General features: G+C 34.0%; 1 protein-coding gene across 1 annotated transcript in view; it reads right to left on the minus strand.

Annotated features, from left to right (window-relative positions):
* Positions 1-560: 560 nt before the first annotated feature.
* The window catches only part of CNTN5 (contactin 5), a 1,373,994-nt gene continuing 1,358,194 nt past the window's right edge, over positions 561-16,360 (minus strand). Inside the window, exons 23-25 of the mRNA XM_036862636.1 lie at positions 16,076-16,188; positions 7,547-7,715; positions 561-3,345 (exon numbers count right to left, since the gene is read on the minus strand). Of these exons, the coding sequence (XP_036718531.1) occupies positions 3,242-3,345; positions 7,547-7,715; positions 16,076-16,188 (386 nt within the window). The 3' untranslated portion in view covers positions 561-3,241. The remainder of the gene's footprint in view (positions 3,346-7,546; positions 7,716-16,075; positions 16,189-16,360) is intronic.

The raw sequence follows: 16,360 nt of genomic DNA on the forward strand, positions 1-16,360 counted from the left end.
ATGTGCTAGGTATTATGCTCGGCATTAGTGAGAGAAATTCTAAGATGAACATAATATAGTCTCCCTTGGAGGATCTCCTAGATAGTGGAGAAGAAACATTTATATACAAATCATTGTAACATCATGTGATTGCTGGTATAATAGAGATGTATACATGGTACTAAGAAAACACAGAAGTGCTGGCACAAAAACTCTGTCTATGAGAATTGTACCTGGTATAGATTGGGATATACTGCTCTTAGAAAAAGCAGAAGTATGTATTTAATAAACTGTTTACAAAACTCATTTAATGGATTCTTCTTGAGAATAAATAAACATGAGTTTAACTCTGAATTTATCTCATTTGTACTTGCTTCTTTGCTGGTTTACTCTTTGACATAGCTTCCAGTTTTCAAGTTGGAACTACCATGGACCTCTATAAAGATTTTTGAACCTAGGGTGATAACAACATGCAGAGTCCTAACATAGTGATATTTTCAGTGTGAAAACACTACCATAATTATGAGCATATTGTGGTCTGCATAAAATAATGTTACTCATGTAGTTGACAGGAGAGAAGATAAAAGACAATAAAAAGAGAATTATTTATTAAAAAGATCTAATGTTACAAGAACAGTACACAGAACTATTACCTGACTGTGCCTTCCACATGGTATATACCATTATATATAGTATATATACAGACTGCATACAATATATTTAACAGTTTGACATGGGGTCCACAGTACCTTCATTTGGGTATGCAAGGCATTCAATTTCATGAAATTTTTAATTATGAGGAGTCTTTTTTTCTTCAGAGTTCAACTGACGTTATATAAAAATACAGTCTGTTTAGTGATTTAAGACTGTGTGGTTACTATTCCATCCAAGAAAAAGCTGACTCAGTATAATGTACCTTGATAAGGAATGCTGTTCTGCTTTCTACAAAGTAACAAGTATGTAATACATAAGTACATAAACATTTTAAAACCCATTTTTAATAGGTTTATGATGCAAAATACATATTCTGTGCATGTTGCATAAAAACATCCGGTATCGCTGATTCCTGTAAGAATACATCAGACATTCTCTATTTAAATATTCTGTCAGATATACACCATCCATCAGCTAGTCAGAAATATTGGTTAATTTGAATTTGCCGTGTATTGACATTATATTTCATTGGGCTTTGTTTTATAAGAGTTTTAGTAATAATTCAATTCTTAAAGTCCACTAAATCTAGTATGAAACACCATGGAAAACGAAGAAAATTATTTGATTCAACAAATATGAAGTAAAAGTTATTGCCCATTCTTTAATATTCTTGCTGCATCTTTTTCAGATGCACAATCTGCTCCTGCAAGCTATATCATACTTGTGGGGAACTCATATTTTGCCTGCTAAACAGTTACCATACCTCTATATGCAAAGTCCAGCCTCTCCCACTCCAAAGGAGGTACTCAAGGAAAGCCACTTGGTTGTCATCATTCACAGGCTTTGATATTCACCATCCGTGGTAATTAACTACAATAATCTATTAAAAATAGTCTTCTAAATCACTTTTTGTTTGTTTAGGGTTGTCTTGGGCATAATCCGCCCCCCGACCCACCCAAAGAGGATGAGTAACCAACACAAACAGTGGTTCTGTGTCTCTGAACCCAATCTCTGAGGATGTTCAGAACAGAAACTCCAATCTCTCTTCTGGTTCTACAAGGATTAACCTCTAGAGCTGGCAGTTTGAGCTCAATACTGCTTCATTCTGCTTGCTGTTAAAGATGTGAATAGAATTAACAAGTTTAGATTTTATAAAGGAAAAGAAAAGAATCTACCTTTTGTTCTCATATTAACAACACCTGTAAAACAGTAGTTTCTCCAGGCTATTTTTTGGCATATGACTTTGCAATAACTATCCCTTCAGGCATCTTCTTGGGTCTAATGTGAACTCTGGCACGTTCTCATATTGGTTAGAATATCTGTAAAATATCATCACATAGAAAACTTTCACCTCACTTTCCAACAACTATCTAGGATCACTTAGGTTCAAGTTGAGTCCTCAAAGAGCAAATGGGTATTACCTCCTAAGCAGTGTATGGCTAGATGGACTAGCTGAGCCCCTGTACTGAGGCCATGTTTCCACACATTGCTTAATTTAAAAAAAAATCAATTTATCCAAGAGGTTCTCTTTATTTTAATAGTTGGCAAGATTTTATTAATGGCATGTGATGCATGGAACTCTTTAAAAAAAATCAACATTTTTTATGCTTGAACCATTTTAATCCATAGACTATCTCTATGCAAAGTTACTTGCAGAAAAGATTTTCATTGTCCTTAAAATTATTTGCAGTTAGAAGAAAACTTTGGGCCTAATTCAACACCTTTTTTGGCAGTGGGTGGGGTAATGGGGAAGCTTTGTCCCATATTCATTTCATTTTCACGTTAGCACCCTTGGCAGCATGTCAGTATCTGCAGCTTTTAGTGATCATATATATATTTTTTGTGACTTTATATTTTGTTATTAAAAATAAACATTTACTATATTTGCAGCTAGATAACATAGTACTTGATGAAAAACAATAGCACTTCAGTTCATTTGGACTCACTTTCTATTTACCTTGCACTAATGTAAATGGCTTATTCCCTATCCTAATAACTTGCTCTAGGGATGCATATAGAATAGCATATTGACAAATTTTGTTTTTTCACAATGCAATCATACAATATTTTTCGAGAAAATTTTTGTGTACTTATCCTATAATGGACCACGCAGTTGAAGTATTTTTTTATATCTCCTGCTGCTCTGTCAATTGGAATAGTCAGCCAAAGGAAAAATGAAAAACAGTAGACTTGGAGTCTTAAGCAAATTTTTCATTCTCAGTTTTGTATTTGTGTTTGAAACAGATCTGCTAGAGACCACTTGCTTAACAAATGGATGGCACACACTCAGGGTCACCAGATATAAAATCAAATTCCAACATACTAAAAAAGTAAAGAATACATTTGACAGAAATTACCTTTGCTTACAAAAATTTATTACATACAATCTGCATATTTTTATTGGACCAATAGCTGTCCTCTCCATTTACAAAAACCAAAGAGAAACCTGACGGATAAGTAATATTCCCCCCAACCTCCTGTAAGTGCACCATGAGTGGTTCCAAGTTTTTAACGCTTATTTCAAGGTCCTGGGTCTCCACTTACATTACACTCTATTCACTGTTGTTATCAAGCTAAAGCAAAGAAAAGCAAATTAAGTCTGTAGTTTTCACCAAGAGTTTGAAGGAATCATCAATGCCAAAAGCAACGTTACTGATGATGAGGACGTGGAGAGAGTATGGAGGGTTGACTGAGCACTAGTGATTTTCCCACCTGTGGAAAAGAGAAGCATTATATGGACAAAATAATTTTGGTTTTGTCTGAGCTAGAAAAGAGTTGTTTTACGTATGTTAAGACAAATGAATGCAACATCAATCCTCTTTCTGATGACAGCGTTCCTTGTGCTTATGAAACAAGATGTTGTCTGGGGTTCTCAAAAGGTATATGGAGTGCAGAAGTGTATATGGAATATTGTGTTAAAAAGGCTGTGTCATGTCGAACAAATACACCTAATCAGGAGATTCAGTATAATTTTCAACATGATGCACCGATGGAAATTATCCCAAATTCCAGGTATGAAAATAAAATAATTTCTATAGTGCACAGTTCGGGAAATGGAGTAAAAATAATTAGCAAAAGTTTGTGGCAACAAGAATTCATAATTTATTTTTTTAAGTAAATTTTAAATTTAATAATAAAATATTAATTTATTTAATTTACTTATGGGTCCTTGATTGATTTGACTGTTTCAATTGAGCAGGCTTAAATTATAGATTCTCATGCCAAACTTGGTAAAGAAGAGGCATCTTTCATTAATCTTACCTCTACCCAGGAGAAGTTCTTCCTTCTTGAGACAAAAGCATTGTATGCAGTTAATGTACTAGGGTGGTTGCTTGATTAAACTCACTGATTTGAATGTATTAGTCTGAAGTAGTTTTGATAGCTCCATAAATTCACAAACTAAGTACCACCCTTAGACCTAACTTCAGGAATGGTTCTTCAAGCCAGAGGTCTTTGGAAGTATCATCATCATGACTGATATTTAATGAATGCTTACTATATGCCAAGTACTGTACAAAAGCCCTTCATACATGTTATTTAATTTGATCCTCACAGCATTCTTATGCAGTAAGTGCTATTATTTATCCTGGTGTTGCAGATGGTACCAGGGCTTAAAAAGATTATAGAAACTTGTTTAAAATCATTGAGCTAGGAATTAGTGGAAAGAGATGCTTTTATGTGTTGTCTCTATTAAAACGATTGGCCTTGATTAAAACCATGATAGACTAATAATAAAATGTATGAACTGATTTTTGGAATTATCCTTCTGTCACGTTATCCTCTCTGACCAGACTGAGTGTAACAGGATTCTGGGTGTGATTTTTGTTACAGGATAGAGTCTAAATTTATTTTTCAGATGCTTCTTTAAGAGCTGAAGAAACTTTTGTTTGGTAAACTAAACATATACACACTCTAAAAGCAGCAAATCTTCTTTCCTTTGAAAACTGTTACAGCTGAGGCACTAATAAAACCTATTATTCAAAATATTGGGGAATGTTACATATATTTCAACTTGTACAAAATGGGGTCATTGTGAAGTGCATGGCCACATGTGAGCTATAAGAAAGGCATGATGACAAAGCCTCACTGGAGTGGTATATGCATGCTTAATAAATGACTGTGAAAACATTCTTTCTGTTTATTTGAGAGTGGCTGCATCCCTGTTAAGTCAACTTACATGACATTTTTACAAAAAACCCCTCACTTTCATAATGCTAAGTAGGGTCTATATCTCAAATTCCACATAGAATCCACAAAGCAAAAATATGCTATTTCAGCATAGCAAAACAAAACAAAACACAAACAACAACAAACATTGGACTAAGTTCTAGTCCCAGACATAAAACTAACTAACTATTTCACTTGAGCATGTCATTCAACTTCTTAGGCTTTTGGTTTTTGGAAAAAGATAAGAATGAAATCAATCGTTGCTCATGTTTTATCGGTCTAAGAAAATACCATGAGATTTGACTTCATTAAAACTCAGGAAATGGTTGTACTGGCCAAAGTGTTATTAAATAAAACATAAAAGTTGATAATTTTTTTTTTATGGAACAGAAGTTACAAGTTAATTAAAATATAAATGGGAGAATCAAGGTGTTTGTAAGTACTTTCAATCTTGGGGATGATACTATTTGGATGATACTTTAGAATCTGATTGTGTTACAGTTGAAAGGAACCTTGGAGAGCCAGAGAATAATAAAATACTTAACTCATAAGTTTGCTAGGAGAATAGAATAAAATGACATATAGAAAACACCTAGCACAATGTAAAGAACGTGACCAGAGCTCAGTAAATGCTCTTTGTATTGTTGTTATTAGAAATTTAAGACTTATCAAGCAAGCAAAGAGTTGTCATCTTTTTCACTTTTCAGAAATAATCTTTAGTTCTTCAATGTGCTCTTGAAAATCTGAACATTTCAATTGTGAATGAATCAGTGTAGAGACATTATTACCTTTCTTGCTCTTGAAACTATAATTTTATAAATAAATCATAAAGTGTATTAAGTTTTTGTGTGGCCACAATGTATTTAAGTTTTCAGGTCTTTTCAACTGAATTTCTGAAAAAGTCAGATTTTCTGTATCGTGTGATTTTTATTTTTAAATGCTCATTTTGAAATAATTTTAGATGCACAAAAAAGTAGTGAGAATAAAATAAAGAATTCATCCAGATTCCTTAAATGTTTATGTTTTATCTTCTTGCTCTATTATTCTCTCTGTAAATACATACATTTATTTCCTGAACCATTTGAAAGTAAGTTGAAGACATGATGTACTTTTACCCCTAAATACTTTAATGTGCAGATCCTAAAAATAAGACATTTTCTTGTATACCACAGTACAATTTTTAAAAACAGGAAATTAATGTTGATATAATATTATCTAATTTACAGACATTATTCAAATTTATCAATTGTCCCAATAATGTCCTTTATCTCATCTTATATTTTTATGCAAGAATTTACTTACCAAGTATTATGGCAACAGCTTTTCCTCAAAGTTTCAGTCTATCTTTTTATTTTCTCCACTATGTTTTCCTTCTATCTCACTTTGTGGCATCAAAAAAAATTCATAAGAAATGCCTCTGGTCTTAACCTAAGTTGAGCAATACATTGAATATAATAAAGCCACATTCAGAGTTCTACAGAATATCATTGGATACTTCCCTTTAGGTTGATAATTCTGCTTGAGAATGATTGTTCAATAAATAATATTCATAATTACCTATTAATTAAATGTACATTAAACATTTTTATACAAGGCCTTAATAAAAATTGCCTAATATTTTCTCAGTGAGACATTTGTATATTTAATGAAATCTTTTCCTTTCTTTTTTGACTACCTCAATGAAATGACTACTTTCTTCTGAATTTGTAAAAATCTCCCGTCCTTTAATCAGTTTTTTCTTGCTGGTGTAATAAGGATGGCAGTGGGGTTTAATCCTGGTTCTTCCACTTAGTAATAGTGTGATCTTAGGCAAGTTACTTAAATTTTCTCTGTAAAACAAGAATAATGCAACCTACCTCATAGATTGTTAAGAGGATTAAATAAGATGATGTATATAAAGCACTTATGACCGTGCCTGACATATAGCAAGGGCTCAGTCAAAGCTAGAAATGATTAATATTGCTAATAATAACAATGATGCTCAAATAAGTTCTAGAGATCTAATATATAGCATAGTGATTGTAATTAATAAAACTAATATATACTTGAAAGTTCTTAAGAATGTAAATTTTAAATGTTCTCACTACAAAAAAGAAATAGCAGTTATATGATGTGATGGAGGTATTAGCTATATTTTTGCAATAAATTTGTGTACATATTTGCAATATACAAGTGTATCAAATCAACTGTTGTACACCTTAAACTTATACAATGCTATATCTCAATTATATTTCAATAAAGCTAGAAAAAGAAAAAAACCCAAAGCAAAGATATTCAATGAAATTTATAATTTATTTTGAAATCCATAAACACAATCAAATTTTAATTTAAAAAACATTCTCTTTAAACTTTCCTGTCCCTCACTTTCTATTTTCTAATGATAAAGGTAATCATGACAATAGAGAAATGGGTATAATATATTAAATTAGTGCAATACTGGTTAAAAGCAATATTGAAAAGCACAAATGACCAGCAAGACACTACTTGAGATCAGGATAGGGGAATTTCACAAATAAAGATACTTTAATGAAAATGTTAACTCTTTTCTAGATTTGTAGAAATTCTACAATTGTGAGTGGGCTGCCATGGTTTGTATTAATTGGAGGATCATATAGCAATCAGAGTAAAATGAGAGAAACTTCAAAGTCTCTGAACCGTGCAATCTATCATGTTAATTTTGATGAGTTTTACACCATCTTAATATTGTTAGTGGTTATCAAATTAAGCCTGTTGTGTTGAAACTTACCTGAATATGATGAGACCCTGATTTGGGAGCTAGCGGTTCCATCCCCTCCTTCACTGTATGCTCGAACTTCAATAATATAGACTCCAGCATCAGGGAGTGGGACTACTGCTTGAGGTTTCTGTGTTTCAATAATTTGACTGTTGCTGTGACCCTCTTGCTTATAAAATACCTGGGAATAATATCAGATGTTTAAACATTTGATATTCAATCAAGGATTTCAAATGTTTATTGACTGCCTTCTGTATGTCACATTCTGAGCTAGGTACAAGGAGCTTACAGCTTAGACAGATATGTAAGCAAATGCAATGTATGTGTTATATGCAGCAATGGATGTATACATAAGGGACTATGGGAATACAAAAGAGAGGGTTTAATTCCATCTGGTGGTTTAGGGAAGGTTTTTAGGAGAAGGTGATGCCGCTCTAAGTATTTAAAGATAAGTAGAGTTCACCAGTTGGAAGAGGCAGGAAAAAAAGTCTACAAAGAGATAAGAGAAGATTAAAAATACATCTAAGCAATAAGAAAGCAATAGCATTAGAAGACATTTGAGAATAGTGAGAAATTGAGGCTAGAGAAGTAAGTAGTGAGGGGGCAGATCATTGAAAGTCTGTTATTCCTGGTTCTTGAAATGAATAGTATTCTGAGGGAGTACTCAAAGCTGTCATCTTAAAATCATTTGAAAGGAGTAATCAGAAAATTTGTTAAATATATCAATAATAAACCCTTAACAACGTAGAAGATAGCTGAAAGCTTAAAATTATATTGAGTATTTTTATTTTTACTTTTGTGTTTGCCTTTTGGTGAATTGGCATTTGGATACATTGGGTAGCCAAGTTAAGTGTTTTTTGATGTCTGTTCATGGTACTAGAATTGAACATGTATTCATGGCAAACAGAGTTTTATAACTACAGATTAGGACACAGAATTATCCTGTGTTTACAGTTCAGAAAACTAATGTCATAGAGATTATACGATTTATACAAGATCATATGGCTAGTTGTAGAAGAAATTGCATTGGAAGATTAGTATTCAGATGATCAGTTCAGAGGTGTTTCACTGTATTATACTGTTTCTACTCATTTGCCCCCAATAAACTGTTTTTGTGTGTGTGTGTGTGTATAATGGTCAAGTAGCAGCAGTTAAGATTTTAAATGCATTTTCATTGTTTTTGTGCTTTTATCATAATTGTTAGTATTATGATTGCTTTGCATAATGGAGAGAATAATGGCTTTGCAGTCTCACAGATCTGGATTCAAAACAATCTCCTACAAAACAAAACAAAAAACAATCTCCTACACATTCCTGTCTGAGCAAATTTGAGCAAGTTACTAACCTTTCTAAATCTGAAGTGCCTGTACTGTATAGTAGAGATAATAACACCTATTTCATGGTTTTGTTAGGAAAATGCATGTAAAATGCCTAGCACAGGACCTGGTAAGCTTAATAAGAGAAAGCGACTTTTTCTGTTGCTATTATTGTTCATTGTCAATGGTCAGTATTTCATTTGCATCATAAAAGATGAACTTCCTTGGGAGACTAGACAAAAATTTATAATACTTTTTGTTTATTAAAAATGTGTTTTGCCTGTTAAAAGGAAGGAATGTTTGAGTGATGACAGTTTTATTTGAGATCACTTCATTTGTTAATATTTTCTTGTTTTGATGACTTTTGCTTCTTTATACATCATCACAAATGTGGAGTCTCAGATAGATAATGAATTTTTAATGATATCCTGAATGATAGTATTATAAATTTGTCTATTAATGTAAATTCCCACATAGAAACATTAACTAATAAATACCTAACCGACAAAAAAAAAAAAAAAAAAATGTGTTTTGAACTTGAACTAACCTACATACAAGAAAAAAATACTTTAGAAAAGTAATATTTTCATATATTGAAGCATGCCCGTACTCGATCCTCCTTTCTGCATTCTGGTAAAGTATGCTGCCTCCATTTACTTTCTCTATCTTTCATGGATTTAAATTTACTTTGGAGTCTTGGGAGAGAAGTAAATTCTCTGTAAAAGCATAAAACATGTGCAATAATTCTATCTACTGAAATTCTTATAGGGAAAGATGCCGTAGGTTTAACATAGTTGGGAAGTGGCAAGAGCAACATCAAATATTTTACTGGGTATCTCATGTGAGTTAGGCACAGTGCTATATACTGGAGATTCATCAGAGAATAAGACTATATGGTCTCCTCATGGCACTTACAGTCTAACAGTGGAGACAGATAAACAGTGCAATCGAGTGTGCTATGTGCTGCAGTAGGAAACATATTTTATGCTATAGCCATGTACAGAGTGGTACAGATTTGGGAATCAGAAACATTTCTAGGAGGATGCCTATAGCACGTTCTTTTGGCTTTAAAAAATAAAAACTGTATCAGAATTTATGCTTCTCATTTTGACTGTAGCAGCATACTGAATTAGAATTCTGTTCATCCACATGAGGTAATTAGAAAGCAAATTTATGGCAACGAAAAAGTATGTAAATTGGTGAGGATTGGCAGGGGAGTGACTATTTTAGAGGACGTTGTTATTATGGTTCAATAAATTACAATTCTTATGACAAAGAAAAATGCAGCCAGTAATGCATATCTAATGTGGCTGTAAAATCCAGAGTTGAAGAAAAAATTGTGGATCAGTTGAGATTTAGGAACAAAAGGTAAAGGCAGGAAAATATCAGTTAATAGTAGCAAAAGAAGTTTGAGATTAAATGTGGCTTTTAACAATACATCCAGGGAGATGTAGTGCTATGAGTCAATAAGTAGGTATACTAACTGGAAAGATACATTAAATTAATGGTTAGTCTTGCGTGATTCAGAGAGTCTTTGCTCATTTTAAAGTACTGATTTAGAAAACATGACTACGAATGAGAAATATGAGAAGGTTAAGGAGTTATCAAGACATGTCAGAATAGTTATTGACAGTAAGAAGACCAGGGAGTATTTTGAGAATCTGGACATTTATAGATTGGAAGTTGCAATGATGGCTATCTCTAGACATAAAGAAAATTGTCTATTGTCAAAACTATTCTCAAATTCTACTTAAAAAACTTAGCCGAAGAGATGATCCTAAACAAAAAATTAGTGCAGTCCTGTTATTCTCAAAGGCGTGATCTAAAATGGCTAGTTTACATGTCTGATAGTAACAATAATGGTGTGAGTGTGCCTAAAAATATAGCAGAATAAATTTTTGCTAGTTTCACCCACAAGTGCCATTGGAAGGATGGATCCTATTAAATGGAAGGGCTATTCACTTGCTGAGCATCTTGGGTACAATTGTTCTTCACAAAAGTGAGTGAGGAATCCAAAACACCAGTGGCAATTGGTGGGTGAGGAGGAATTAGCAAGATAGTAGAATCTAGGTGAAAAGAAGGTGGGAGGCTCAAGTACCAGTGAGAAGCCACAAGCTGTAGGGTGACTACAAGGACTTTTAAGAACAGGACTTCCTTTGGCAATTTTCAGACGTTTGTTTGTATGGTGTGCCTTTCACTCTATCTCCCACTGACATTTCCATAAAGTCTTCTTTGTATATGTATATACTTGACATTATACAAGCCATTTCTGTTTTAATCTTTAAAAAATATTTTATGATGAAAAAATATAAGCATAATCAAATATAGAAATGATTGTATAAACCATTATATATGAGTATTTTTAACTTGTAGGAATCACAGGAAAGAGGTTGAGTCCCATATTTGGAGTAAATATAAGATAAAGGAACAGCTGTAAGATACAAGAAATCAAGGAGACCAGAATGGCCATAGACCTTAGGCTCCCTGAGAAGCTGGAGAAATATAGGGATGGGCTTCAAAGTTCCACAGGCTGTGGAATACAATTTCAGTTCAAGTGTACCTATATCTCAGGAGTCTGGCAGGCCCTAATTGATATCTAAATGGAATAAACAAACAAAAATTTCTGTCTATATTGATGGATCATATAATAACTAGTAAGCTTTGAGCCTGATTTTCCCCATACTCTCCCTAGCTCTATAAATACCAGAAAGTAGAGGTGAGGGAGAAGATGTATGGTGAAGAGGTCGTATATCTGGGAAAGGATATTTCTTGATAGACAGAAAAATGAGACCCTGTTTTCTTGATATGTAGCCTGAAGCCCTTATCCTGAATTCCCTCTAAGTGCTTTTGTCTTCTGAATGGACAGAAGTCTGTCTTGGTGGGGAAGGGTATATTTGCACAAGGGAAAGCATAGCCCCTGGGTATTTAGCATTTATTTTCTCTTTCACTTAAGTTTAAGTCTGTATAAGGAGAATAAGGTGGGGATAAGATGGCTGTTTTACTTTATAATCTTGGTAAGTTTCTTTCACAGTACAAAGAAAAAAATTCTCCATTCTCAAGATCATTAAGGAGCATTATGGCTAAATATACTTTAGTCCACTGTTTTGTTATTAGCATTTCTTTGGAAGTGGTAGTAACAGACATAACATGTGCTAAAATTAGTAAGGATTCTAGATTCAGATCCAAGCTAGTGGAGTCATAAAAACAAAGTTTTCTTCATTTAAAAATACTTATTTGGGAAAAATAAGTTAAATTAGGAAATTTCTTTGAAGCTTTTGTTCCATTTTCCTGATCATATATATATATATATATATAAAGAAAATATGCAGCTAATCTGAATTGGGAAATGTAAAAAAAAGTCAAATATTAAAATGACCTGAAGAAGTGATGAATATGTTAAATAAACTCCCAAATTTGACTCATATTTTTAGGTGGGAAGCTATTTTGTTTGAGTGGAAATAATTTGTAGCCATGTCTACAAACGACAATTATTTTCCAGCATTTTTCTTGTTCTTCATGCTTCTATTCCTCTTGCTTGTTAATAGAAGCTGTGATATCTTAAAAGTATTACTATTAAATCTGGACTTCTTAAACAAAATCCCAAGAAGTCCAAGTTCTCTTGGACAGTCTCAAAGAGCAGTGAGAAATTTCAGTACTAGCTAATTCTATTTATCAGAATAGATTCAATTTTAATGTGTTTCCTGTGACACTGTCATATATGGTTCAATTCCATCGTTCTTTCACTATAATCTTGGTCACTTTTGAAGTCCCTGATAAGATTTTGTGGTGGGGAGACCTTTTTTTTCTCTTAACACCTTTGAACCAAATTTCCCTTGTTATTGTATCCTTTCTCTGGTAATATCTTGTCCTTATGTATATTGCTGACACCTAATCTGTGGAATCAAGTAAAGGAGTAAGATTCGTGCTTCCTTAGAAAATGGATTGGTCTAATTCCAAGCTCTGCTGTTTTATCTTATTATCTTATGTTTTGTTTTGTGGTTTATTTTTTTGAGAATAAATTGCATCCAGTATATAATATCTTAACTATAAAAAAGAAGAGTTTAATGGATTATTTATGGATCAAGTCTATGGAACAAATCTATTTTTCTCCATATTTATCACATTTCAATCATTTTCACAATCTGGAAAATTTCTAGATGAGGATTTTTTCTTAATTCATCCATCTTAAACTGGACTTGATATAAAACATGGAATATACAATCCTTGCACTTTAAACCTCAGGCATTAACTCCTAGTTTCCAGCTTCAAATTTACATACCATGTATATTTCTAGTGATCTCTTTTGCTGTTACAAGCAAAGTAACTTGGCCAAGACAAAAAGTAAAAATAAATTTACTTTCCTTTTGATATTGCAATTAATTGTGGAAGCTCTCTCTTGCCCTTATTAGCAGGAAATCCTCTACTGCAAATTTTCCAAGAATCTCAAGAGGCAAACTTAATTTTAATACATCAAGCTTACCTCAAATTACCTCATGGAAAGAGAAAAGATTAGTGTGTTGACTTGTCCCTAATTTTGTTAAATTTTTTTTGTGACAGCCACACACAATTATGTTTAAGAAGATGGGGCTCACTAATACAGTGGTGCCACTCTTGGTCTGGCAGTAGTTTTGGGATGTAGTAGGAATCAAAGTCTTCTCCCTCGGAGTACCATACTAGCCACTCCATATTTGTGTGAACCTCCCTCCAGATGGTACAGCTCTTTCACTGCATGCAGATCTTTGCCTAATGCTGCAGTAGTTCTCCTTCAACTCATGCTCAGAAAAGGGGGCTCCAAGCTTGTGTCCTCTGGGTTCCATCTCTTTAGTAAATATTCACAGCTACTGTTTCTAATCATATTCCTGTTCCATAATGCCTGTGTCAATAGGAGCTTTCGTGCTTAGTCACCTGCCCTGTGAAAACCAGACCTCCCCAGGAGAATCCAGGCTCTATGTTAAGCCTCAATCATCAATCTGAAGTCCCCTTTCCCTCATAGGGCCCTTTGTGTCATTCCTGCCAGTAGGTGTCTAACTGGGGATTAGCCCATACATCAGAAGTTCTAATAAGGTTTAGTTGCAAAAGAACAGGCTTTGAGGTCTCACTCCATTTGTTATCAGCAGAGTCCTTTCTTAGGAACTAGATTTTCCTTCTCAGGGACATAAGGTGAGACTATTTCAAGGAAATAAAAGAAAAAAATCCTCTGTCAACATGTACCTACTTGTCATTATTTATACAACTAAGATGGACCATGTTAGTGATTACCCCCTCCACAACAATGTATTCCAGGTGACTTGTGCTGTCTTCATTGAGACAGAACTGGCAGGCAACTTTTAAAGATCAGTTTCTTCTGTTAAAATATTTAAAAATTCCACCTTACTAGGTGGAATTCTTCCAATAACAATAAGAAAGACAGTAGCTATTTTTCAATGAGCACTTCCTATACGCTAAGCATTTTACACAAATTATCTTACTTAATCCTTAAAATAATCTGTATAATACGTTATCATTATTTTTGCATTTTTTTGAAGTTAAAATGAAACTCAAGTTAAGCAACTAGCTCAGAGTTACACAACTGGGATTTGAACTCAAGTCTGTCTGACTCAGAAGCCAGTGTTCTTTTCCCATTCCACCAAAACACATGGGAAGGCCATGATAGGAAAAACACACAGCTGATAATACACACTTGTGAGTAATTGCATAAAATACCTCAAGTTGGGTCAAAAATTAATTTATTCATCCACTCTAGAAATGTTAGGGATAAAGAGATGAGTAAGACAGAGGCCTTGCTTTCAATCATATATAAACAGGTTGGGGAGACAGTCACATGTAAAGAGGTGAGCAATGGCAGATGTAGAAGGGGCAAATGCGAGCAACAAGGAGGGTCATCCCACCTGGGAGCCCTATGCCCAGGCTCATGTATTCTCCAGGTTGCATGGTATTTCTTTTCTCACCTGAAATGTGCCTGAAGCCAAATGGCTCTTCTAGGCAGTCATATGCTCTTATCTAGCTCTTTCTTAGGTCTATTTGCCTCTCCAGTTTGGGAGATTGTTTGCCAGAGTTCTAATGATATTAGATTGTTTCTCGAATGGTCCATCACCATTTCTGGCCAGACTGCTACCCTTAATCATTGAAGGATATCTTTGCCTTAGAATACAAGTTGTGAAGATGAGGGGAAGGATGTGGAAAGAAGAGGACTAAGAGAAGGATACAGAAGATGGCACATCTGCCTTCCCCGCAAAGATCAAATTCAGTACCCATGAGGATTAGGACAGATTTGAGTGTGAGTGTTTCACTGTGAGGGTGTCTATGATCCATACCAATCATAGTCTGTAAGAAGTGCTACAGTTTGTGCCTTAAGATATTCTTAATGGGAATTATCTAACTTAAAAATATATTCCATTTATAACTTTTTCAGTTTTTAGCTTCAGAATTTTAGCACTTTATACACAAAGTGCTGTGTTACCATCTCTGATAGTTGAACAACCACCTAAATGATGCTTTTCAGTCAAATATTATCATTGAAATTTAAAAAGAATCTGCTATAAATAATATTCCACTAATGAATCAGTATGAGTTTAAGACAATAAATAGAATCTGATGTTTTGGAAAAAGAATTTGAAATTCAGCCAATTCAATATATTGACCACATATATTTTAAAATCAGAGACAAAGCTGTTTTTCAAAAACAAACTGCCTAAACATTTTTATATTTGCAGATCTCTTGCTGGCACATAGCAGGATGACCATATGTGAAATGTTGTATCTATTTTGGAGCTTGCTGTCTCTCTCCATGGTCTCTTTCCTATCCCCTGTGCTGACGCTAGCATTTTTTCTTCTTGTGTTTCTTTGCTAATGGAAAGTCTTTCTACTCAAACTATGTGGTCCAGTCTTTTCCATCTGCCAAGACAGTTTGTCTTTGGGAAGAGAATGCCAAGACTCTCTAAGTTCTGCTTGTCCTGGCATTGCTTCATGGAGCCATTTTTACCCTGTATTCAAATTGTTGTTGTCTTTCCTACCCATTCCCTTCTTGTGCCTTGTGTAGATGAAACTGATTTTGATTGCCTTGGATTCCCCACTGCAGGAAGGCTCTTTCTAAGATACAGGTAGAAAAATGATTGAGAAAAAAATAGGTATGTTAATAGGTCTTTATACACCTTTTAAATTGCACATCCTCACATTAGCAATTTTTTAGCTGAGAGTCTATCCAAGAGAGTGAAAAAACACTGACCTTGTAGCCCATGACTTCAGACTCGTTGGCTAATGGTCTGACAGGTTCCCAGTCCAAAGAAAGCTGAGAGCCTTGCTGTTCCCACCTGAGGTTGTTAGGTGCTTGACTGGGGGCTACAAAATAAAAAGCGAAAGTGAGTAGACGAGGAGTCTTAAATACATTTATTCACTTAAATCCTTGTGAGTATTTCAGTCTTTTCTTGTGTTCAGTCTATTCTTGTGAGTATATCAGTCTTTTCTAGTTGACTGGCACCATAGGCTTCTTTCCAGCTAGAGTCAGATAAGG

The sequence above is a fragment of the Balaenoptera musculus genome, chromosome 8 (genome assembly GCF_009873245.2).
Source record: "Balaenoptera musculus isolate JJ_BM4_2016_0621 chromosome 8, mBalMus1.pri.v3, whole genome shotgun sequence".
In the NCBI taxonomy this organism is placed as follows: domain Eukaryota; kingdom Metazoa; phylum Chordata; class Mammalia; order Artiodactyla; family Balaenopteridae; genus Balaenoptera; species Balaenoptera musculus.